Here is a 25,393-nt window from a genome sequence, read left to right as displayed (position 1 = left end):
CACAAGTTGGCAGAACACCACCTCATTTTCTGCTTGGGGACCCTGCGGCCGCTTGGACTCAATATCGAGTTCAATAACTTTAGGGCTTGAGCACTCCCATGTCCTTACACCTACCCCTACACGGCAGGCCTTGTTATCACATGGACTGTTATTGCTCATAGCCCATTATTAGGAGAAAATGAGGACTGCAGATGCTGGAAATCAGAGTCGAGAGTGTGGTGCTGGAAAAGCACAGCAGGTCAGGCAGCATCCGAGGAGCAATTATTAGCCACTAACATTCCCATTAACAGTTATTCAGGCTCCTAGCCAGATCGGTATCCACTCCTTTGTTTGTACAAATGTTCTCTGTCTTTGGGCTCTATCTCCACCTATCGTTCACTCCTTGCCCCCTGCCCCCACCCTACCTTCTGCATATAAACTGATATTTTCCGAGCTATGTCAGTTCTGAGGAAGGGTCACTGGATCCGAAATGTTAACTCTGATTTCTTCCCACAGATGCTGCCAAACACGCTGAGCTTTCACAGCAATTTCTAGTTTTGTTTCTGATTTTCAGCATCCACAGTTCTTTCAGTTTGTGTTGACTCCAAACTTTGAGCTCACAACATGGAGTATTGGAGTGGATAATTAGTAAAAATAGAGAGCATGGATCTGATCTGTGCAGATTCCAACTTTTTTACACACCACGTGTTAATCCATAGTCATGCAGTGAGTAACTTCAAACAAGTATCAACATTTTAGAAATATATTTCATGTGGAAAGAATTTTTGATTGTGACTTTTTGATTAACAGTAATACTTAGCTATCTGTGCTTTCTCCCCATGGATTTCAGCTCCAATAATTTTAACAGAATTCTTTGTGAGATTTGCCTACTTTATCCTTTCACAAGATGTGGGCATTACTGCTAAAATCAGCATTTGTTGCCAATCCCTATTTGCCCCTGAATTGAGTGGCTTGCTTGCCATTTCAAGTGTAGTGAAAAGTCAACTACATTACTGTGGATCAAGAATCACATGTAGGCCAGATCAGCTAAGGATGGCAAATTTCCTCCTCTACAAGACATCAGTGAACTGGATTGGTTTTTATGATAATTTATGACAATTGTCATTGTCACTGTAGCTGAGGTTAGCTTTATGTTCCAGTTTTACTGATGAAATGCAATTGCATCATTAGTGAGATTTGACCATACATCCCCGGACCATTAGCCTAAGCCTCTGGATTATGAGCTCACCAACACTACCACTATGTCACAGTCTTATGCAAGGGTAAGAACATTGGTACATCCAGTTACATTTCAGTTCTTGCTGCAGTGTTTATTCAGCTCTTGATGCTGTTAATTATAACCTTGGACAGCTCACTTCTGTGGAGCATGATTCAAGTATCAGTGGGATGCAGTGCTGAGGGAACGTTTACTTCTATAATTTGCACTCTGTGAAGAGTCCAACAATCACTTTTTGGATTATTTTTCCGTTGAACAGTGCTTTGTGGAATATTGTAATTAGTTATGCAAATTACTACATCCAACTTCAATCCCACATACTAATATCCATATGAAAACCAGGTCCCAGTAATAGCTTGACCCTACTATTTCATAGCTTTCAATGGTTGGTGACATGAGTTAATTGAATATTCTAGAATAAAAAATGCTTTCCTTTTTGCATCATGCAATTTATTGTACTGAAGATTAATGGATTGGTGGTATCTTATTTGTGCACATTTTTATGTTCTGCAAGTAATTTATTAAATATACTTTACAGCACCATGACCACTGTAAGCTTGAACATTTTGTCAAAACTTGGATACTAACCAAGGCTACATACTTGAAGGAACACAATAATTAATCACCCATGTAGATAATCATCGCAGTCAATTATTAGACATCCAATTACATTTGATTGTACAAAAGCATGATGCACAACTAGTTATCACAAAAACATAAGATAAAATGGCTTAAAAGGTCATTGTTATGCAGAACTGTATGGTGACTAACTTAGAATTGCTGAATATCACCTGTAACGAGTTTGATCATTGTTAGAAAAAAGAATTGGCTCCTGACGAATGCAACTAAAATAATTTTCCACTCAAAAATCCTTGTGCTCTTTCATAGACTGTTATTGACTGTACATAATCCACTGTTTTTCCCCTGATTATCATCATAAATCATGTTTAACAGTTATCAGCTGTGAATGTATTTCTTATATTCCTACTGTAGATCCCAATTTCAATGGAACTGCCCAGTTACCAAAATATTTCAGGGTTATTTATATTAATCTGCACATTTGCAGTTTATTTTAGTGACTGATTTTATGACCCATGTTGTCTGTCAAAGTTGATAGAGTAACACTAGACTTTGCTTTTAAGCGCTAGTATTAAACCCGGCACAATGTTTTTCTCTCAATTTCTACACCTTCACTTCTCTCCTGAGGCGAATTATGGTTCAACAGTTCACTTGTGATCTTAGACATATTGGCAAGATTTTCCACTCTGGGGACATTACATCTGAGCCTGATCATGTACTTAATTTACTGTACTTGAGTGTATTTCCCTAGTCTTCAAATTGGTCTCAGAAAGGCAGATTTTTTTCTTTAATTTTCCTTGTATTCAGGTTCTTAAGTTCTCCCATTTATTTTCCCTTACCTACACAGCATGCAAGAGAGTTACATAAGATGAAGGGACACAGGTTACAAGAGGTAGTAATCACATTTACAAACCGAGACTCAGTTTGTTTGGTCTCTCGGAAGAATACAAAGGCATTTTACTCATATGTGAGGAGTAAGGGAATGATCAGGGAGAAGGTAGGGCCGATCAGGGATAGTGGTGGGAACTTGTGTGTAGAGTCTGAGCAGATAGGGGAAGCCCTAAATGAGTTTTTTTGCTTCGGTTTTCACCAAGGAAAGGGAACTTGTTGTGAATGAAAACTTAGAGGAGCTGGAATACAGTCTTGACCAGATCAAGATTGATGAAGTTGATGAGCTGGAAATTTTGGAAAACATTAAAATTGATAAGTCCCCAGGGCCAGACCAGATTTACCCTAGGCTGCACCAGGAAGCAAGAAAGGAGGTTGCTAAGCCCCCTGGCAAGGATATTTGCCTCCTCACTCTCCACAAGAGTTGTACCGAAGGATTGGAAGGTGGCGAATGTTGTTCCTCTTTTCAAGAAGGGCAATAGGGAAATCCCTGGCAATTACAGACAAGTCAGTCTTACGTCTGTGGTCAGCAAAGTGTTTTAGATTTTTATATTACATTACAGTGTGGAAACAGGCCCTTCGGCCCAACAAGTCCACACCGACCCGCCAAAGCGCAATCCACCCATACCCTACATTTACTCCTTACCTAACACTACGGGCAATTTATCATGGCCAATTCACCTGACCCGCATATCTTTGTGATTGTGGGAGGAAACCGGAGCACCCGGAGGAAACCCACGCAGAACGTGCAAACTCCACACAGACAGTCGCCTGAGGCGGGAATTGAACCCGGGTCTCCGGCGCTGTGAGGCAGCAGTGCTAACCACTGTGCCACCGTGCCACCCAAGTTTTGGTAAGAATTCTGAGGGATAGGATTTATGACTATTTGGCAAAGCATAGTGTGATTAAAGGCAGTCAGCATGGCTTTGTGAGGGGCAGGTCATGCCTCACAAATCTTATTGAATTTTTTGAGGAGGCGTCAAGATAGGTCGACGACGGTCGAGCAGTGGATGTGGTACATATGGACTTCAGCAAGGCATTTGATAGGGTTCCCCATGGTAGACTCATTCATAAAGTCAGGAAGTATGGGATACAGGGAGATTTGGCTATCTGGATTCAGAATTGGCTGGCTGACAGAAGGCAAAGAGTGTTTGTAGATGGAAAGTATTCTGCCTGGAGGTCAGTGTTGAGTGGGGTCCCGCAGGGCTCTGTTCTTGGGCCTCTGCTCTTTGTAGTTTTTATAAATGACTTGGATGAGGAGATTCAGGGGTGGGTTTGTAAATTTGCAGATGACACAAACGTTGGAGGTGCCGTCGATAGTATAGAGGGCTACGGCAGGCTGCAGCGCAACATAGACAGGAGAAATGGCAGATGGCGTTCAACCTGGATAAATGTGAAGTGATGCATTTTGGAAGGTCGAACTCGAATGCTGAATATAGGATTAAAGACAGGATTCTTGGCAGTGTGGAGGAACAGAGGGATCTGGGTGTGCAAGTACATAGATCCCTCAAAGTTGCCAGCCAAGTGGATAGGGTTGTTAAGAAAGCATATGGTGTTTTGGCTTTCAATAACAGGGGAATCGAGTTTAAGAGCCACGAGATTTTGCTACAGCTCTACAAGTTCTTGGTGAGACCACACTTGGAATATTGTGTCCAGTTCTGGTCACCCTACTATAGGAAAGATACAGAGGCTTTGGAGAGAGTGCAAAGAAGGTTTACCAGGATGCTGCTTGGACTGGAGGCCTTGCCTTATGAAGAAAGGTTGAATAAACTCGGACTTTTCTCTCTGGAGAGAAGGAAGAATAGAGGAGACCTGATTGAGGTGTACAAAATAATGAGTGGAATAGATAGAGTCAATAGCCAGAGACTTTTCCCCAGGGCAGGATTGACTGGTTTGAGGAATCATAGTTTGAAGATATTAGGAGGAAGGTATAAAGGAGAAGTCAGAGGTAGGTTCTTTACGCAGAGAGTTGTGAATGCATGGAATGTGTTGCCAGCAGTGGCGGTGGAAGCAGAGTCATTGGGGACATTTAAGCGACTGCTGGACATGCACAGGGATAGCGGTGAGTTGAGGAGTGCGTAGGTTAAGTTACTATATTTTACATTAGGATTAAACCTCGGCATAACATCGTGGGCCAAGGGCCTGTTCTGTGCTGTACTTTTCTATGTTCTATGTTCTAATAGTGTGTCTGGAAGCTGACTGTCATACTAGGTAGATCAGACAGCTGCAGCTGCCTCGAAGAAGACCTCTCTACGGACCTGGTGGATATGCATTGATAATGGCTATGATTGTCACCATTACCCTCGAAAGTTGTTGTTAGGGACATTTGAACGGTCTTCTAGTGCATTGTGTATGAAATCAAACAAGACAATATTTTGTCAAATGTGCATATTCATCTCCTTATTAATCACAATCACTTGAACTTGCACTTTAATTGCTTCTACATGTCACATCTCATATAGCTTCAGCAAAATTGAAAGCAGCCTGTTTAGGTCTTTATCCTGACTGTTGAGACCTTTGGGGAGTCCCTGAAGACCCAACAAATGCAGCTCTACTTGTCCTTGTCCAGGGGAAGATGATGATTTTCGGAGATGAAGCAACATGTTGTCTACTAGTTGGAGCTGGAGCTAGGGCTGAAGTTGCAGGCAATTAGTGAAAAGTGTGAGAGAGCTTTGAGTGGAGTCCCCATCATCATGTCCTTCTCTTGCCATTATCCCTCTTCTGGACCATCACTCTACCATTCTTGTCCATGAGCTTGGTGGACAATAGTGATAATTTATCATTATTGTATCTATGTCATTCTCTTTAATTATCAGTCAGTATCTACACAACAATGGAGGAAGAACTGTTCTTGTGAGAACCAAGTTTGAAGCTCCTTAAGGGCATGCCATACAATTCCCTGCACCCATCAATCACAAGTGAATGAGGTGGATTCCTTATCCTTTGTGTTACTGTGGAAAGACTACAGAGTATTCGGTGAGTATTTAGCCAAGTTGCAAATGCACATTTAGCATTCTCCTCAGTGACAACCCGAGGGGGTAAGCATTTGTTTTCAGTTGAGTAGAGCCTTTGAAAGGATTGCACCCCTTTGATGCAGTTGCACCACTGCCATCTCTGCCACCAGCGTTTGCTCATGGTCAGTTGTGAAGTATGAACCACTGGATGAAAACCTTACTAACTACATAAGTGAATCCACTGAGTGCAAGTAGTTGTCCTGGAGGTGGTTGCATGTGCTGTAACAGTGCACCCTCAGAACAAATTAAATCCTCCAAGGATGCAACTTCATGGACATTCTGTAACACTTGCATGTTTTATTTTTCACTTGTTCTCAGGATCTGAGCATTGTTTACAAGGTCAGTACTTGTTTTCCATTTCTTAATGTCCCTGGAGAAGTGTTGGTGAGCCATCTTGCTGCACTGCTGTAACCCACGCTCTTTAACAGTGGTGCTGTTACTGACAGCATTAGGATTTTGATGGCTCTACAGTAAATGTATGGCAATATATTTTGAAGGGAGAAGTGTAACTTAGAAGCAAACCTCCAGGTAGTGGTTTTCCTAGGCATTTGGATCCCTTGTTGTTCGAGGTGGGAGAAACTGTGGGTTTGGTAGATGCTGTCAAAGAAGCCTAGTTGCTGCAATTCGTTTTGTAGACAGTACAAATTGTGGTCATGGTGAACATGTGATAGAAGGAATGACTTTATTGAAAGTTGCAGCCCAATACAGTGTGTCAATCAAGTGAATTGTTTTATCCTTGAACTCCCTGACTGTTATTGGAATTGCATTAATTCCAGCAAATGCAGAGCAAATCGTCATACTCTTGACTTGTGCCTGGTAGGCATGAAGGCCCTTAGACAACTAGAATAAATATAGTCATTAGCAAAGTCACAGGAGACCATCATCACTAATCCTGAGGAAGATGAACTAAGAACTAGTTTCACTGACAGCTGCCATCCTGATATACTTATCCATGCCTTCCACCATCCTAGGGTAGCAGGAATATCAGAGGATGGTTGCCAAAAGAAAGCGATAACCCTACCTTAACCTGGTTGATAACATCACCATATCTGAGCAACACAAGTATGATAATAGTTACCGGATCATCAGGAACATACTCATGGCTCCTTGAGGGTTGCATTCCAATGCCTTGATTGGTCTGGGAGCTTTTTGCAAAATGCTGTTGACATAAGTTATCACAGTGATGTATTCTATTCAGAATAACAAGTCTGTGCAACACTGATTAAAGTTGCCCACACAGCGACTGCAAGAAACATAATTCGACAATGTAAGAGCTCATAGTTTTCTGTGAGAGTCCAAGCCCAATGGTAGGTTCAGTCAACTTTTATTGCAATACCCATATCATTTACAGCTTCAGGTTTTCATAGCAAAAATGTAACTACACTAAGCAAATATTTTCCAAAGCTCTCTAATACTGTCAGCCATGTTCTGCTGCATTAGCCATAGGCAGCTGTTGGCCATTTTGTTCTGCTCGGTCACTGGCAGCCCTAACTAGCCCCTGTTGATTTTCCCTTCAGTGAATCACAAAGCACACAAGTGAAAGTTGGCTTAGACGTATTGTGCATGATGCATAAAAGGTCTGCCAGACATGCCAAAGCATCTCAACTGCAGAGAAGCAGTTGTGGCTGCCTGTTGACAGCAACATTTAACTGACAAAAACAAACAATATAAAATGATAATTATTACAACGAATAATGCTATACCCTGTACCAGTGATGTTCCCAGTGAACCCAGCCAGCCGGTTGGCCAGCTCAGTAAGAAAGGAGATGGGGATTGTTTTAGTTTGTCCATCTCTTTTTGGATATGAGCTGCTAAATTGGTGATTGCTTCAGAGTCATCTGGGATGTACGTGCAGTATTTGGCCTTGATTAGAGCACAAGTGCTTACCTTTTTGCCTAGTATCCAATCGAGGGCCATTCTGCTCTGCAACATTGTTTTATGGATGGCTATCATTTCAGGGCTTATTTCATCCACGAACTCTACAGTATCATTGGCCACCTGTTCCAAGATGGCTGCCATGTTCATATAGTCTCTTGCCAATTTAGCAGTCCCATGCAAGTAGACCAGTATGGAAAAGAATTTCTCTGATTCTGTAATGGCCCTTTTGAATCTTTGCCAATGAAGTATCTCAGGTAGGGAGAATGAGTGATGGACAGAGGAGACAACGTAACTCTAATAACACCAACCGATCCATGATGGGGGTAACCAGGCGTAAGTACTGTTATAAGGGGTAAACCTAGTTGTTATCTTAGGATACCAGCTTTGCTGAAAGGTACCTTTGCTGGTGAGGTTTTGGAATGTCAGAAGGATGGAGCCAACACCCTGGGTTACATTCCAATAGTGGGGACATTTGCTGTATCCCATCTCCTGCCCTCCCATCTAGATTTTACATGAACATATCCCTCCTGGTGGTCTCCCCATTTCAGTGGTGTTAGTAAGAGTCAAGAAAGGAAGTCATTGCGAGGTGTTGTAATTAGGCTGATACCATTTCTGAAAGGGGCAGTCAGGGTGTAACCTGCTGACTCCCACTGCTCTCGAGGGTCAGTCAAGTGTTTTTAATGCACTCCTGTCCCTGCTGAGGACTCCTGTGTCAGTTGGCCAGATCCTCCATGGAGATATTCTGGTGAATTACCCGTTCTGTCATTTCGGATATATTAAAAGGGATGTGACTTAAGAGGATGTTCCCTTTCAAGTGGATGGGTATGTGGGAGCACACCCCAACAACTGGACACAATAGCTCATTTGGCATAGGTATCAGACGTATATAAAAAGGTGTTTACATGTAATTCCATTTTCCTTTGTCTCTAGTAAGCAAACACACAAAATACAAACTGTCAGTAATACAATAAACTTCGACATTTTGGATCAAACATTGTAGTTCTTATAAAATTTCAACTTCAGTCATTGGTTACACGTTTAATGTGTGACACGTGTATCCAAGCTTTCTTCGCTTGGATTTTCATTGCGGCTTGGGTGGTCAGCAACACTTGGTACGATCCTTCCCACTTGGCTTCCAGTGTTTCCTTCTGTTGTTCAGTGGCTGTGCTAGTTTTATGTAGGAGTCGATCCAGCTTCTATTAAAAAAATCCCTGAAAGGACCTGAGCTCCTGGATAGTCATGGGCTGCTTAGCTGTCCGAATGGTTGCAGTTCTATCCTGGGCAAGTTCTCTTTTTCCCGTTGGAATCTTTTGTCCCAGATATACGAACTTTTCCTGCAACACATGAGCCTTGTTCAAGTTGGCTTTATTTTCTCGGGAGTGTAAGTGGTCCAGCAGGCTTCGTAGCTGCAGTTCCTAGAATATCATCCGTGCACTGAATGACTGTAGAGGACCATAGTGGGTAATTCTTGCAAGTGATTTTGCAGGGCCATGTGGAACATAGTAAGGCTGCTATGGAAACCCTGTTGTTGCCAGGTCCAGATGTGCTGTTGCTGCTGGACAATGAAGGTGAACCACTGTTGGACTTCACAAATGTACTGACCAAAACCCGTTGGCCATATCTATCACCATATGTTACGGTGTGAGGACATTAAGAATGGTGGCAGGATCTGCAACCATAGAGACCTTCAGATCAATGCGTTAGTTGGCCTTTCTATAGTCGATGGTCTGGTGCCAAGTTGCATCAGGTTTTCGTACTGGTCACACAAGGCTGTTGGAGGAGCAGTGTATTTTCACCAGTACACCTTGTTCTTCTAGTTATTGGACAACAGGCAAGATTCCTGCAGTGGGGCTGGGCTAATGGGGTATTGTTTGATGCATGGGGGGCATGGGGGTAAATGATGCTGGTTGCAATCATTTTTATCTTTTGCCCAGATTGGGTGTTCTTTCAATTCCTTTTTTCAAAAGTCATGTCACCTAAGAGTTCTCAAAATTCAACAAGGAATTTACCTGGGTCAGGATGTCCATTCCCAAGAGATCCCACCCAGATTGACGTAGTTGACTCACATGGACCCAGCTTGATGGACATTGGGCATGTTCTCCTCTGGGTCAATTCCCCAACCCCCCAACCTCATAGCCGTTTTGTATTTACCATCCAAAGACAAGGAACATCTGTAACACGGACAGCCAATTGAATTCTATCCCTGTATCCAGGAGACATTCTATATCTTGATTGCCCACCCTCATAAATATATATATTCCATCTCCTCATTGATATATCAGTGCAAGGAGTGGTGCGGCGAGGGTGGACTCATTATTGTCAACTTAAGCAACTCTTTTTGTTATACAGAGGAGAGCTGTTTAAATTCCTCCAAAGGGCTGTCTTCTGATGAGGGGCCTGTTCTCTGCGACTTGTCCTCCCAACATCCTCAGCCTCTTTGTTTAGCCAGACATGTCCCTCTTTTCCGCAATAGTGGCACTGCCCTGGAGGTCTTCCTGATAGTTGTTTGTCTGGTTCTCCGAATTTCCCATCGGTGACCCGCATGGTCCGAACTTTAGCTCCCATATCCCTGTCCAAATAATTGCACCGTTCTACTAGATATGCTTAAATTATTCCTCTGCCTTCCCAATCCGGTAGGTTTATCTTCAGCATCTTTGATAACTCTGGCCTCAGGACCCCTACAAAAGCGGCTTTCATGGAACCAAGGTTACTCCATTTTCTCGGGTCCCTCATTGCTCATTAAAAGTGTTCTAACCAAACTGTTCTGAACCACTTGTCATATTCCAATATGTCTTCCATTCCTTTCTGTTGACAACTTGCGATTCTTGAGGAGAAAGTGAGGACTGCAGATACTGGAGATCAGAGCTGAAAATGTGTTGCTGGAAAAGCGCAGCAGGTCAGGCAGCATCCAGGGAACAGGAGAATCGACGTTTCGGGCATAAGCCCTTCTTCAGGAACTTGCGATTCTTTCCCAGTCCATTCTTACAGGACTGAATTCCCATAACCAATTTCTAATCTGTTGTTCGCTTTTCTCGAGGGCTTCTCACACCTTCTTGGCCAATCTTCCCGCTGCATTGCCAGGCACCATTACAGTTCAAATTTGGACTCCACTTAGCGGGTGAAGACTGTAAATGCCTCTTAAATGTTCTAGATGTTCCCATGTCTTAATTCCTCTTTCTTGGGGAGTGGTAACTTTTTAGACCATTTTTCAGTGTTCTCTGGGTTGACTGGTTTTTTGAGAAAACTGTTGGGTGTACTCGTGCCTTGCATCATCTTCTTCATGAAAATCACTGGAGGATTCCAAATCTGTTTCTAAACCCACCTCACATCTCTGCGCTTTCCACTGTTCACTTTCTAGTTGATATAAGCAGGGATACCCTGGCCAGGATCCGGTGCATTTCCCTTTGTCTGCTAGTTGTGTTACTGATTCTTTACACGCTTGTATTTTGTACTCCTTAATTTCAGACTCAAAATTTTTCATTTTTAATTTCCAATCTTTCTACCTCACGTTTTGCTCTTTTTAATTGCTCACCAACTACTTCCAGTTGGCTCTTTGGTACTGGTCAAATCTCGCTCATATTTGGAACGCACCATGATTTTGTTTCTTGTCAGATCTGTCCCTGAGAGACCGCCTCGTCCGTTCTTTTTCCTTCATCTGAATTGTTTCTCCCCAGACCCTTTTAATGTCGTCCAGGGACCACCGTCCCGTGGAGGTACAGTACTTCTGTCTGATCTCGGTGCAGGCTTTTGATAAGTCAAATTGATGCTCTATGTAGTCTTTTAGCTTTTGGAGAACTTCATCTTTCGATACATCAGGTGGGGCCCACCCACCTTTGATAGTAGTACGCAACTCTTTGATTTTATCATCCGCTATTGTACCGGTTCTGTATGGGTCACAAGCCATAGGCTTTTACTGGAGAGAACTGGAAGAACAAGAGGGAAGAAGCTGTATCTTGGAGCCAGGGAAATCACAGAGCCATTGATTTCTTAGTACTTTTTTTTCCTGATCAATAAGCTTGCTTGAAAAAATGACATTCACCTATCAATATTAAGAATCCTTGTTACTCTTTCACTTTTTACTATATTCTGGAATAAATAAGTAAAAATATCTAAGTAATTTCTGTATCATGGATATTTTAACAGTGCAGACTAAATAGGTGCAATGAAAAGGGAATACATACGAAAAGAGTATTGTCCTATGCTCTCTTGCCATCCAAGTATTAAAACTGTGGTGTCTCTCGAAACAGAAGCTTTCTGCACCTACAGCCTCTACCAGGGGCTCTCTCAACAGAATGGATGGAATGCTGACATTGCTGTACGGAGGTGTTTGTGGTGACTGTGTCTTATGACTCCTGGGAGCTTGAGCATGAGAGGTTCGGTCTACACATTGGATTTGATTGGCGCGGTCTGGTTCAGCTGGCTTTCTGGCACCATAATGGGTATTGACAAAGAGGTGAGAAAAGAACGTGTATGCTAACGTTCAGAGAGAGATCAATATATGCCACTCCTTGTGCTACTGCCACTCCCAAGGGCTTGGAACAAATCACCTCTATCAGCCTATGAGAGGATGGAATGCAGATGTTTAGCAATTCCTTGAAAGCCTCTATCCAGTTGCTGTACCAATCTGCCCAAGATGGAGCAAAATGTAACTGCAGAATCTGCATGCCAGCTGTTTGAGCTTCTTCCACGTTGCAAGGTGTGTAAATGTGGGTCCCTTTTGAAAGGTGCTGGCTGACATATCTTGGAAGTGAATACTTCTCCAAAGTACATTGCAGAATGATGATCTGTGCTACTGGCACTCTTGAAGTTAGTACTGGATTCTTGCATATTTTTAGCCTTGGCGCCGATGTCTACTTCGGCTTTCCAAGCGCTAACTCAATCGCTTGTATGGAGCAATCAGTATTTTACTTGTTGCTAGGCCTGTGAAGTCCTCATCTCTTTAGCAGCATTGAATGGGAACCTTGACCTCCAGCAGTACACCAAAATTGGAAGTGTAGTGGACAGCGAAGAAGGTTACCTTAGATTACAATGGGATCTTGATCAAGTGAAGAAAGCATTTGGTATGCTTTCCTTTATTGGTTAGAGTATTGAGTACAGGAGTTGGGAGGTCATGTTGCTAATGTACAGGACATTGGTTAGGCCAATTTTGGAATATTGTGTGCAATACTGTTCTGCTTCCTATTGGAAGGATGTTGTGAAACTCAAAAGGGTACAGAAAAGATTTACAAGGATGTTGTCAGGGTTGGAGGATTTGAGCTATAGGGAGAGGCTGAATAGGCTGGAACTGTTTTCCCTGGAGCTTCAGAGGCTGAGGGGTGACCTTATAGAGGTTTTTAAAATCATGAGGGGCATGGATAGGATAAATAGACAAAGTCTTTTCCCTGGGGTGGGCGAGTCCAGAACTAGAGGACATAGATTAGATTAGATTAGATTACTTACAATGTGGAAACAGGCCCTTCGGCCCAACAAGTCCACACCGCCCCGCCGAAGCGCAACCCACTCATACCCCTACCCCTACATTTACATTTACCCCTTACCTAACACTACGGGCAATTTAGCATGGCCAATTCACCTGACCTGCACATCTTTGGACTGTGGGAGGAAACCGGAGCACCCGGAGGAAACCCAGTGAGGGGGAAATACATAAAAGAGACCTAAGGGGGAACTTTTTGATGCAGATGGTGGTACATGTGTGGAATGAGTTGCCAGAGGAAGTGGTGGAGGCTGCTACAATTGCAACATTTAAAAGGCATCTGGATGGGAATATGAATAGGAAAGGTTTAGAGAAATATGGGATGTGTGCTGGCAGGTGGGACTAGTTTGGGTTGGAATATCTGGTCGGCATGGATGGGTTGGACCGAAGGGTCTGTTTCCATGCTGTACATCTCTATGACTCTAGGACATCTCCTTGCTTTTCTCTGTCACCAGTAACTGCTCCTGCACACTAACACCTGATACATTATCCCAAGCAGCGCATTAACCTCACTTCCAGCACAACATTAATTGATAATGGTTTTAGAGAGTGATGTCCTTTTCATAAGCCTTTGACAGTTGAGCATTCTGAGATGAAGGAGAAACAGAGAAGAGTGAGAATAGTTTTGCAAAGTTATAATTGTGGAAGATGTATATCACAAAGTGATATAATGTTCTATTCAGCTGAATGTGCCTTTTCCAGTATTTAATGAAGGAGTTACAAATATTGTCAGAGAATCTGTTCAAGTGCATCCTTGGCCTGAGAGTGCCCATCACTCTTCCAGGTCCATTCATGTCTATGACCTGCTGTTCCAGTTTGCTGAAAATTGTGTAATTGCGACTTCTTCCCCTGGTCTTGCTCTTCTCATTATTTTGTGGCATTTGTCCCACAAATTACAGTCCACAAGGTGCTGCTGGCTGGTAGTAAAGGAGTAAGGATGAGGTGTGTGTGCATTTGTAGTGAAAATTAGAGCATTGGGTATTGAAAGATGTGATAGAGGTAAAGGAGTTATTGAGAATGGTAGGCAAGTGGGCAAAGTACTCCTGTTTTGCAGTGTAGAGAGAGAAAATGATAAATGAAGACATCATTGAGTTACTTCCTGCACACTGTCAAGGCCCTGGGGGTGACACCAAACAGCATCTGAATATTCTCTTCATCACTAATAGAAAAAAACTACTTGCTCAGGCTTCTAACACTGCAGGGGAATGGGCCCCACTCTTCACCCTCAACTCCATACACACTCCAAGCATGCTTTTCAACTCTGCAGTCTTCCTTTGTCGAAGGTTTATTTTCCAACACATCTGCAACTGAAGAAGCCGGCAGAAAATGCAACCTTGCTATAGCAAGCATACTCCTGCATTAGCTCAGCTTCTGGCTGATCTGGTGGCAATGCCATTTAATTAAGACAATAAACATTCTGTGAATATACACAATGTTTCAGTAAAATTGACAGATCACATATAAATGCTCCAGGAACGAAATGATTTGGCTTACACCAACTCATGGATGAGGATCCTCGAGGAAGAATTAGCCTCACAATAGTCATGTATTTTTGTTGCATAAATGAGGAACTAAATTAATCTGGATCAGCCTGATATAGACCATTGCAATTGAATATTCAGGTAGGAAATCATGGTAATTGGTACGTTACAAAATGCTGTGTATAGTTCCTTCCACAATGGTGAAGTCTGTTGTCCCATTGAGTAGCTTTCTCCCCCTTCAGACTTGATTAACTAAATGAAGTTCTCTTCTGAATTACCTATCATCTACCTTAAATTGTTTTAAAACTCTGCTACCTTTGTCCTATCCTATATAAAGGCCCTTTCACATAACTCCCTATGATACCAGAAATTCACTTTCAAACATACCTCTCCAACTATCCTTTTCAGGCCCCTTGCATTTCTGCCTTTCATCCCATCATTGCCAGTTGTTCCATACCTATGACCTAGAACTTTCTCCTGAAGCACCTTTAGCTCTGTGCTTCACTCTCCTATATTAAGATCTGCTTCAAAGCATAATGTTTTGATCAAGCTACCTAATATATCCTCGATTGACTTCCATTTCTTTCCTTCTTGTTCTGTGAAATGTGTTGGGAATTATTTCTGCATTAAAGCCTCTACAGAAATCTAAGTTGTTTTTGGTCATTGGTGCTGATAATGGTTATGAACAGTTAAGAAACACATATCAAAGAACTGCAGATGCTGGAAATCTGAAACAAAACAGAAATTGATGGAGAATCTAAGTAGATCTGACAGCATTTGTGGAGAGAAAGTAGAGTTAACTCTGTTTTCTCTCGACAGATGCTGCCAGACTTGCTGAGTTTCTCCAGCAATTTCTGTTGTTATTTTAGTTAAGGGGCACTTCTTGTGCCAAAAATGTGGTAACACCACTTTTCATATAAAAGTGTTCTTTTTTAACCTATGAATTTAACATGGATGTAAACTTGTCTCTAGATCAAAGGTATGCCATTTGGAAACATCTTTTCAATCAGCGATGGCCTCCTGGACAATAGTACTGGTGTTCCATTTTTCTACATCTCTGCAATGTTCAGCACAGTTGCAGATCTGATGACCAACCCTAGTGCTTCTCTAACATTGTCAAAGGCTGACACAGATTACTGCAGGTATGCTTCTCTTAATGCCAGTACACCGTGTCACACACTGACCCCCTAAGCTAGTTCTTTGATATTAATCTGTTTTCCTCCTGTAATATTTATAAAGTTACAATGTACATTATAGTAGAAAAATAGTCTATCAAATTTTGAGCATTAATGACAAGGTCATTGCAGGAATGGCTACATTTCATAAGCTAATCGATTATGTTTCAAAGTAAACTATATGCAAAAATTATCAACCTCCTGAAAGAAATCATATTATAAGATAGAAGTTGTGAAAGATTGGTTATACGTGGAAGCGAATTAAACTCTGTTGTCTTCTGTCTATAATAGATTAGCCGTCATTTTCAACTAATGGGATAAACACTCTTGTACTTTGAAGATTATAAATTACAAGGTTTAGTCATGTTTATTCAGGGAAGCTAAAGCAGAGTCAGCTAACTCGCTTGAACTTCCTTGAAGACTAATGCTATGGTAAACAACTAAGAATCAATGCATATCTCATTGTTTAATTTTCAGCGTCTTTGGGGAAGAAGATTTCACATCCATAACCTGTTTAATCAGTCCATTTCTAATTTCTAAACCAGTGGTTGACTCTTGACTGTCCTCAGTTGCATAGACCACTTATGGAAAATAGGAGCAGAAATAGACACCCAGCCTTGAAGCCTGCTCCACCATGGCTGATCATCCAACTCAGTACCACATTCACATTTTCTCCCCACACCTTCTGATACATGCAAGTTAATATCTCATGGATTGAGCATTTAGTTTCCACCTTTGAAACATCGATGTAAAGTAATTGACCTGAAATGATAACTCTTTCTCTGCACGTAACTGATCTGCTGAGTATTTCCAATATTTTCGGTTTTTATTTGAGACTCCACCTTCCTTACTTAACATAACTGTCAGACTTTTGTCTGTTGCTATGACCTGTGCCCTCCAGAAAATTCCAAATGTCCTTTCCTCTGACTAGATGTGACCAAAACGATTGAGGTAGACGTTGTCTACATGGACTTTAGTAAAGCTTTTGACAAGGTTCCACATGGTAGACTGATTAGTAAATTTAGATCACATGGAAGTCAGGGAGAGTTTGCCAATTGGATACAAAATTAGCTTGATGGTAGGAGACAGAGGATGGTGGTGAAGGATTGTTTTTTGGACTGGATGCCTGTCACCAGCGTGTTCAGCAGGGACTGGGTCCACTGTTGTTTGTCATTTATATAAATGATTTGGATGAGCATTTAGGAAGCATGGTTGGTAAATTTACAGATCACATCTGAATAGGTGGTATAGAGGACAGTGAAGAAGGTTATCTAAGATTTCAAAAGGATTTTGATCAATTGGGCCAATGGGCTGAGGAGTAGCTGGTGGAGTTTAATGTGGATAAATGTGAGGTATTGCATTTTGGTACAAAATGAGCAAGGGCAAGACTTATAGAATTAATGTTAGGGCCCTGGGTTGTGCTGTAGAGAAAATAGAGTCATAGAGATGTACAACATGGAAACAGCCCCGTCGGTCCAACTCGTCCATGCTGACCAGATATCCTAAATTAATTAAGTCCCATTTGCCAGCATTTGGCCCATATCCTTGTAAGTTCTTCCTATTCAAATACCCATTCAGATGCCTTTTAAATGTTGTGATTGTACCAGCCTCCACCACTTCCTCTGGGAACTCATTCCATACATCGCACCACCCTCTGTGTGAAAAAGTTTCTCCTTAGATCCCTTTTAAATCTTTCTCCTCTCACCTTAAACCTATATATTTACCCTATCTAGTCATGTTTGAATTTTATGTGTTTCTATGCAATACCCTCTCATTCTTCCACACTGTATTGATTACAGTCCTAACTGGTCTCTTCATATGTTAGTCTTGCCATCCCAGGAATCAGTTTGATAAATCTTCACCACACTTCTTCCATAGCCAGAACATCCTTCCTCAAATAAGGAGCCCAAAACCAACACAATACGCCACATGTGATCTCACCAAGGCCCTGTACAATTGCTACAAAAGTCCCTGCTCCTACCTTTGAAACTTCCCGACTTGAAGGCCAATTTGCTATTTGCCTTCTTCACTCCCTGCTGCACCTGAATGTTTATTTGCAATGACTGTTTTTTATGGTCACCCAGGTCTCCTTTTCCCAGTCTGTCACCATTGAGATAAGAATATGCCTTCTTGTTGTGGCTACCAAAGTTGATAACCTCACATTTATCTACACTTCATCTACCATGCATTTGCCCACTCACTCAACTTGTCCAAATTACATTGAAGCCTCTTTGCATCCTCCTCACAGCTGACCCTCCCACTCAGCTTTGTGTTGTCTAAAATACAGGTAGAATGGAAAATAACTGACAGACTCATTGACACCCTGAGAATGAAGTGAAAAAAAGAGGAAAAGGGCAGCAAATTGTAAAGAATAATATAATTATGTTTAGAAACATTTGTATATTTTGGAAAATCGCCTAGCAGCAGGCAAATCCGGCTCAGTTTGGAGAATTGATGAGTATGGAAACTGGAAACAAAGAAAGGGAGTATAACGAAGTTCAGGAATAGCCTGTTTCCATGTTTTGGTATTTGGACCTATCTGGAGTACTTCATACTGTTAATCATTTAGGAAAGAGATGATGAGAACGTTTTCATTCAAAGAGTATGAATCTTCGAAATTCTGTGCTCCCAAGGAGTTGTGAATGCGCCATTGTTACTGTATTTAAGACTGGGAGAGCCAGATTGTTGGTCTGTCAGGAAATCGAGGGTTAAAGGGAGCAAGCAGAAATGTGAAATAAAGCCCAAGTTCAGCCATAATTGTAATGAACTCTTCCAATGGACTATATGGTCTACCCCTCTTTCTGTTACTGGTCACTCTAAGATGGCAAAGTATTACTGCTCTAGAGAGGATATAGTTCGATAGTTAGTCTAAGGCAATAAAGCTACACAAGTGGATGAAGTAGCAGTGGATGACTATTTTGGAGATGATGATCATAAAACAGTTAGATTTCACATTATAGTGGAAAGGGACAATGAAAAGGAATGGAAGTATTAAGTTGAGGGAGGGCAAACTTTATAGAGCTGAGAGATGGTCTAGCAAAAGTTGACTGGTTTCAGCTACTTTAAGGAAAGTCGGTGGCTAAGCAGTGGGAATATTCAAAAGCAAGATTCTTTCGACTCTGTGTAGACATGTCTCAGTTTAAAAAAAAGGGGATACTGCCAAATGTAGAGCTCCCGAGGGTGAGATAAAGCAGAAAAAATAAGGCTTGTGACAATCTCAAAAAATACTTCAGGAAGTTTACAGGAGAATAGAAATTATAGGGATGACGTGAAAAAGGACATTAGAAAAGCAAGGAAAGGGTAACAACTAAATGGTGGGCAGCTAAACCTGTGGAAAATCCAGAGATATTATATTGGTTCATTAACAGCAAAAGGATGACTAGGAAAGGGTTGGGCCCACAACCATGCACATAGTAACTTGTGTGAGGAGGCAGACATAGACATGATTCTTAATGGTTAATGATAAAACCAAAGCAATGTAGATGCTGTAGATCTGAAATGCTGGAAGAACTCAGCAAGTCTGACAACACATGTGGAGATTGAATGAGTTAACTCTTCAAACCTTACATGTCTCTTCATTTGAACTGAAGGAGGCTTGAAAAAGATGGTTTTTATATTGTTGACAAAGAAGGAGGTGGTGAGTGGAACAGATGGTGAGGATACCCAGAGGAAAAGACAAAGGAAGTGCTAATGATAGTAAAGGAGACATGCAGATGCAAAACGGGTGTTAATGATAGGTGTAAATAGTAAGAAATAGGTCAGTTCTACTGCAAGCCAACCCTCATGGGAGGGTGGGATGTAATCAAAATCACTGTCTAAAGTAGCCAAACTCAATGTTGACTCCCGAAGGCTAGAAAGAGACTCTCCAGAAAACTTGGGTGCTTGCATTTGGCTTCGCTGGAGCACTGAGCAGGCCTAGGACTAACATGAGAGCATAACTACTTCAGCTCTATCTTCACAAAAGAAACAGATGATACAACAGGATACACAATAAGCAGGATGGTATTGAGAAGAGTAAAGGAAGTGAGAGACCTTGACATGCATGTCCAAAGGTGCTTAACGTGACAGCACAGGTAGATAAAGAAGGGATGTGGGATGCTTTCCTTCATTGAGCAAGGTAATAAATACAAGAGCAAGGATATAATGCTGTAACTATATAAAAGACTGGTTAGGCCGCAGCTGGCATCCTGTCTACAGTTTTGGTCACCACACTATAAAAAGGAGAGAGATTACAGAGGAGATTAGCAAGAATGTTACCAAGACTTGAAAATCGCATCTATGAGAAAAGATATGACAGGCTAGTGCTGTTTTCCATAGAATAGAGGAAAAGGGGAGACCTAATTGAAGCGTACAAGTAATGATGGTCTTGGATAGTTATTTTTAAACATTCATGGAATATAGGTATCAATGACTGGCTCAGCATTAGTTATCCATCCTTGGTTGCCCTTGAGAAGATGATGCTAATGTTGCCTTCTTGGAGTACACATTGGAGTACACAGGGGAGACCCAATTCCCTTAGTGGAGACATTAATCAACAATGAGTCCAGTTTTAAAATGATTGGCATACAGGATTATAGGGCATATGAGAAAAACATTTTCACCCAAAGAGAGATGATTGTGTGGAATTCACTGCCCAATTTGGTGGTTAAAGCGGAAACAATAATTTACAGTGAACCTGGATCTGCATCTGGTAACCTGTAAGGCTGTGGACCAGGTACTGATAAATAAGGTTAGAATAGGGAGGTAGCTAATTTATTCAGCTCAGCTGAGACACGTTGGGCTGAATGGCCTCTTTCTGTGTTGAACTTTCCTATACTTGTAAGCAGTGACAAAACTGATATAGATTCCATATATCTTACAGGGTCGGAGTGGCATGGGCTGTGACAAAATGTGTGCTAGAATCAGATGAGAAATGTGACAAGGCATGTGTCGACATTGAGATCGTTACACTCCATCCTTTATGCTTTTCACAAGCAGCGAGGCAAAGATTTTGCCAGACAGTGATGAGATGCCAGTTGATGGGGATTAATGCTTGAAAGTGGCTTTTTAGTGCCACAATTCACCTCATGCATATTCAAACTCCCATCTTACCAAACTCGCTGTTGGGAAGACTCAACAAGGAAACCAGAGCAAGCATTTGCAGAATCAACTTGCTACTTACTCCAAATAACCTCCATGTTGTACCAGAACTGCCTTTCATGTTGTGGAGGTGCCGGTGCAGGACTGGGATGGACAAAGTTAAAAATCACACAACACCAGCTTTCAGAGAACTGCACCTTCATCAGATAACTATTGGGGCAGTATCATAAGACACAGAATTTATAGCAAAAGATCACAGTGTCATACACATGTTCTCTCTCAGACACACGCATTCCCCATACTCACACCCATGCATACACACTCTCACAGGCTATATTCCATCACACTATCGCACGCACTGTACTAAGCACGGACACATGCAAACGCACACATGCAAACACACACACTCTCACGCACACTCACAAACATACACTCCCAAGCACACACACACTCTGTCTCTCTCTCTCTCTGTCTCCCCCTCACATGCACACACTCAGACATATAAGTCTATGGAGTGAATTTGCATTTGCAGAATTATATTTGCAGATAAATTCTATTTTTGCTCAAAATGCACACAACCTGCAAGCAGTCAATGCAGGCGGTCAATCCATATAACATTTTATAAATTCCTACTTTGAAATTAGAACCAGTCTGACTCAAAATCTGAATGCAGGCAGACTCTAACCTCACACCTTTAATACATTGTCTGAGCTGAGATGTCACCTTTTTTAATAAAGCCTTAAGTTATCTCGAGAATGTAACTTAAAAGAAGTTCTGGAATTTACATATTAATGAACCAAAACCTGCAACCCATTCCAAGTGATGAAAGATTAACAGCAGTCTAGGTTTGTTCAATATATCATTTTAATTGCATGACGCTGTGATCTTTTGCTATACATTCTGTGTCTTATGATCCTGCCCCACTAGTTACCTGATGAAGGAGCAGCACTCTGAAAGCTAGTACTTCCAAATAAACCTGTTCATCTTTAATGTTGTTCAAGGGAGATGACCACAGTCAGTTCATAGGGTCAATCCACAGAAACTAAGGAATGAAGGGGGGAGGGAGGATTCAGAGTCAGGAGATCAGTCTGGAACGTGGGACTGAATACTCTGGCCAGGGGTGTGGAGCAATTGGGAAATGGAGATATCAGGATTTGGAAGGTGGGGGAAGATATGGTAAAGCATGTGACTGAGAGGATAATGCAAGAGGGGGTAGTCATCAATGGTCAGGAGTACCCTGGTTTCAAAGGGGTGGTAGGGAGTGAATGAAGCACAGTCACATCATATGCCAGGGGCTGAGTGGGAAAGGTAGGGTGGCGTAGGCACATGTAGGTAGATTGGGTGGAGACTTGGATAAGTGTAAGGCCTGTAGGGTTTACATGATGGGTTACTAGGAGGGAGATGTGGAGGATTGGGTGCACACTCGTATGGTCAGGCTGAGGCTAGACACCAATGGCACAGGAGCAGTCACTGCTACCTTCCATTATGCTGGAAACTGACAGTGTGCAACAGGGAAGGAAATGGTGTTGAATGCACTCGGAGTTGGTGGGGAAATGACTCGATCAGTGAGGCGGGGGGTGGAGGAAGCTGCAGCAAACACCAATCTCCGAGTTTTGAAAAGAAAAGAATATTGGTCCCAGGCCCATATCAAGTAAGGCGTGCAGGTACACAGGCTGCACACTCCCTGGTCAACTGCCAGCCGTGACCCTCTCTAACATGTTGCACCTCCCTGGCACAGCTACTGCTGGACAACTCGTTAACAGCAACACCTTTGTTTACACAGGAGAGCCGAACATTTGGGAGGCTGAACAAGGAAAGAAATGCTGTTGGATGGTGTAAAGATGCATTCAACATTTACACAGAGAGAATCATAAACACATGACAATTAACACCAGGAACTTTTATGCAGAAACTAATCGTCATATCCAGTCCTTTTTCACATGTGCTACCAAAGTACCCTCAATAGATTTTTTTCTTTACTTCCCTCTCACGATGTCTGAGTGCAGTAGTCCCTGGCTGTGCAGCTGGGGTGAATGGATCTTGGTTGTTGAGTCTGTTGGTCTGGAGCTTTGGTGGGCAGTCCATGGGGGCATTTACACATGGACAGGCCAAATAGGCTGGGGGTCTTCGTAGCACTGAACTCAAAACATGAGCTTTCCTTTCTTCCCACAGATTTAGTTTGATTTATTATTGTCACATGTACCTAAGTACTGTGAAAAGTTTTGTTTTGTGTGCAGTACAGGCAGATCATAACACCAGGACATATAGATTATACGATGGTTGAACAGAGTGAGGCATACAAAGTTAAGGCAGCACAGAACGTGTACAAAAAGCAAGATCAACGTTAGATTTGAAATTCAGAAGTCTAATGACAGCAGGGAAAAAGCTGTTTTTGAACCTGTTGGAAATATGTGTTTAAGCTTTTGTATCTTCTACCTGATGCAAGAGGTTGGAAGAAATTATAATCAGGGTGGGAGGATCCTTTGATCATGTTGGCTGTCTTTCTGCGGCAATGAGAGTGTAAATGGAGTCAATGGATGGAAGGATGGCTTGCGTGATGGTCTGAGCTGTGTTCACAACCTTCTGTAGTTTCTTACAGTCCTGAACAGAGCAGTTGCCGTGCCAAGCATCCAAATAGAATGCTTTCCATGGTGCATCCAAAGAAGTTGGTGAGGGTCCTTATGGACATACTGAATTTCATTAGCCTCCTGAGGAAGAAGAAGTACTGTTGTGCCTTCTTGATTATCGCATCAATGTGGGTGGTCCAGGACAGATTGTTGGTAATCGTCATGCCGAGAAACCTGATGCTCTCGACCATCTCTACCTCAGCTCCATTGATGTAGATAGGGGTGTGCCCTCCTTCTCGCTTCCTAGAGTTGGTGACCAGCTGTTTTGTTTTGCTGACACTGAGGGAGAGATTGTTATCTTTGCACCACATCGCTAAGCATTCTGCCTCCTTCCTGTATTCTGCCTTGTCATTATTTGATATCCAGCCCACAATGGTGGTGTCGTCAGCGAACTTGTAGATGAAGTTTAGGTTAGATTCCCTACAGTGTGGAAACAGAGTTCGGATGACATTTGGCCAAACAGGCTTGCTGAGATTTTCCAGCAATTTCTGTTTTTGCTTCCAGTTTCCAGCATCTGCAGCTCTTTGTTTTATATTATGCTGAGGGTGTTCATGGCAGAGGCAAGCAAGTGGTATGTGCTATATGCATTTGCTAATTTGTACCAAACAGTCAGTTGCCTGTGCAGAGTCTTTAAATGTCAGAAATATTTGGGAGACAGAAGTTTTGTCAGAAAAGCTATTAGCCCATGCTTGACCCCTAGGAACAGATGTCATTCCTGTTCGGTGTGAAAATTCACTGACAACATTCAAATGTGACCTGAACACACAGACGTTTTGGGCAACCTCATGCCAACTATGGACTGGCAGTGCAAAGTGTTTTTTGCTATTCATTTGTGGGATGTGGGTGTCAGTAGTTGGGCCAGTATTTAATGCCCATCCCTGGTTTCCTTTGAGAATGTATTGGTGTGCTGTCTTCTTGAACCACTGCAGTCCATTTGGTGTGGGCACGGAGAGAGTTTGGGGATTTTGACCCAGTAACACTGGGTATGTTTCCATGTCAGGGTGGTGAGTGGCCTTAAGGAGCACTTAGAGGTGGTGCTGCTGGATTCTACCAGGCTGTGTGCCTGTTTTGTGTGAAAATCTAAAATTCCAGTTCAGAGCTGTAACTAAGCAAATTGAGTCTGTTTTCAACAGTAGAACAATACAGAATGTTACCTTGTGACTATTGGTGCAATGACATTCATCAACTCTGAATGGGGAACAGAAAGTTCAGGAAAGTCTAATTGCCTCCAATTACATTTGAATGAAAGTAGTATATACCAAACTGGCAGGTACTAGGTCATACATTATCTCCTCAACAAAATAAAACAGAGGTAATATTCATAAACATTGGAAGTACTGAAGTGCCATGCTTGTCCCGTTGTCTCTGGACTTGACTTTTCTAGCCTATATCTGGCTGGCCTCCACTTTAACGCTCTGTAGGTCAGCCAAAACTCTGGTGAATGTGTTTTAACTCACAGCAAGTCATGCTCATCCATCACTGAAGTGCTCAGTGACCTACATTGTCCCCTGATTAAAATTCTCAGCCTTATTTTCACAGTGAAAGTGGTGCCAGAGTGTTACTGTCACTGACCCAGTAATCCAGAGACTCAACAGATTAATTCATTAATAAAAACCTGGAATTAGAACAAAAGCTACTGAGATATTTTCTATCCAGTTATCACACCACCTCTGGAACAAGTGGGACTTGAACCTAGGCTGCCTGGCTCAGGTATAGAGATGTGACCATTGTGGGGGCCAGAAAAACCCTTACTCTGATCATGACTGTGAAAGCATTGTCAATTGCTGTGAAAACTGATCAAGCCCTGGGGGCTAGGGAAATCTGGCCTATATATGACTTCAGGCGTATCATGGTGTGGTCGATCCTAAAATACCCTCTGAAATGGCCGAACGAGCTACTCAGTTGTATCGAAACCACTACAGTATCTGAATAAAATAATGAAATCAGATGGACCACCTGGAAATGACAATAGCATACACAGCT

General features: G+C 42.2%; 1 protein-coding gene across 1 annotated transcript in view; it reads left to right on the top strand.

Annotated features, from left to right (window-relative positions):
* The window catches only part of creg2 (cellular repressor of E1A-stimulated genes 2), a 46,778-nt gene that overhangs the window by 9,487 nt on the left and 11,898 nt on the right, over positions 1–25,393 (top strand). Inside the window, exon 2 of the mRNA XM_043691711.1 lies at positions 15,502–15,671. Coding sequence (XP_043547646.1) covers positions 15,502–15,671 — 170 coding nt within the window. The remainder of the gene's footprint in view (positions 1–15,501; positions 15,672–25,393) is intronic.

Source organism: Chiloscyllium plagiosum, chromosome 6 (assembly GCF_004010195.1).
Source record: "Chiloscyllium plagiosum isolate BGI_BamShark_2017 chromosome 6, ASM401019v2, whole genome shotgun sequence".
In the NCBI taxonomy this organism is placed as follows: Eukaryota; Metazoa; Chordata; class Chondrichthyes; order Orectolobiformes; family Hemiscylliidae; genus Chiloscyllium; species Chiloscyllium plagiosum.
The sequence above is the reverse complement of the archived record's forward strand: the minus strand, read 5'-3'. Positions and strand labels throughout refer to the sequence as shown.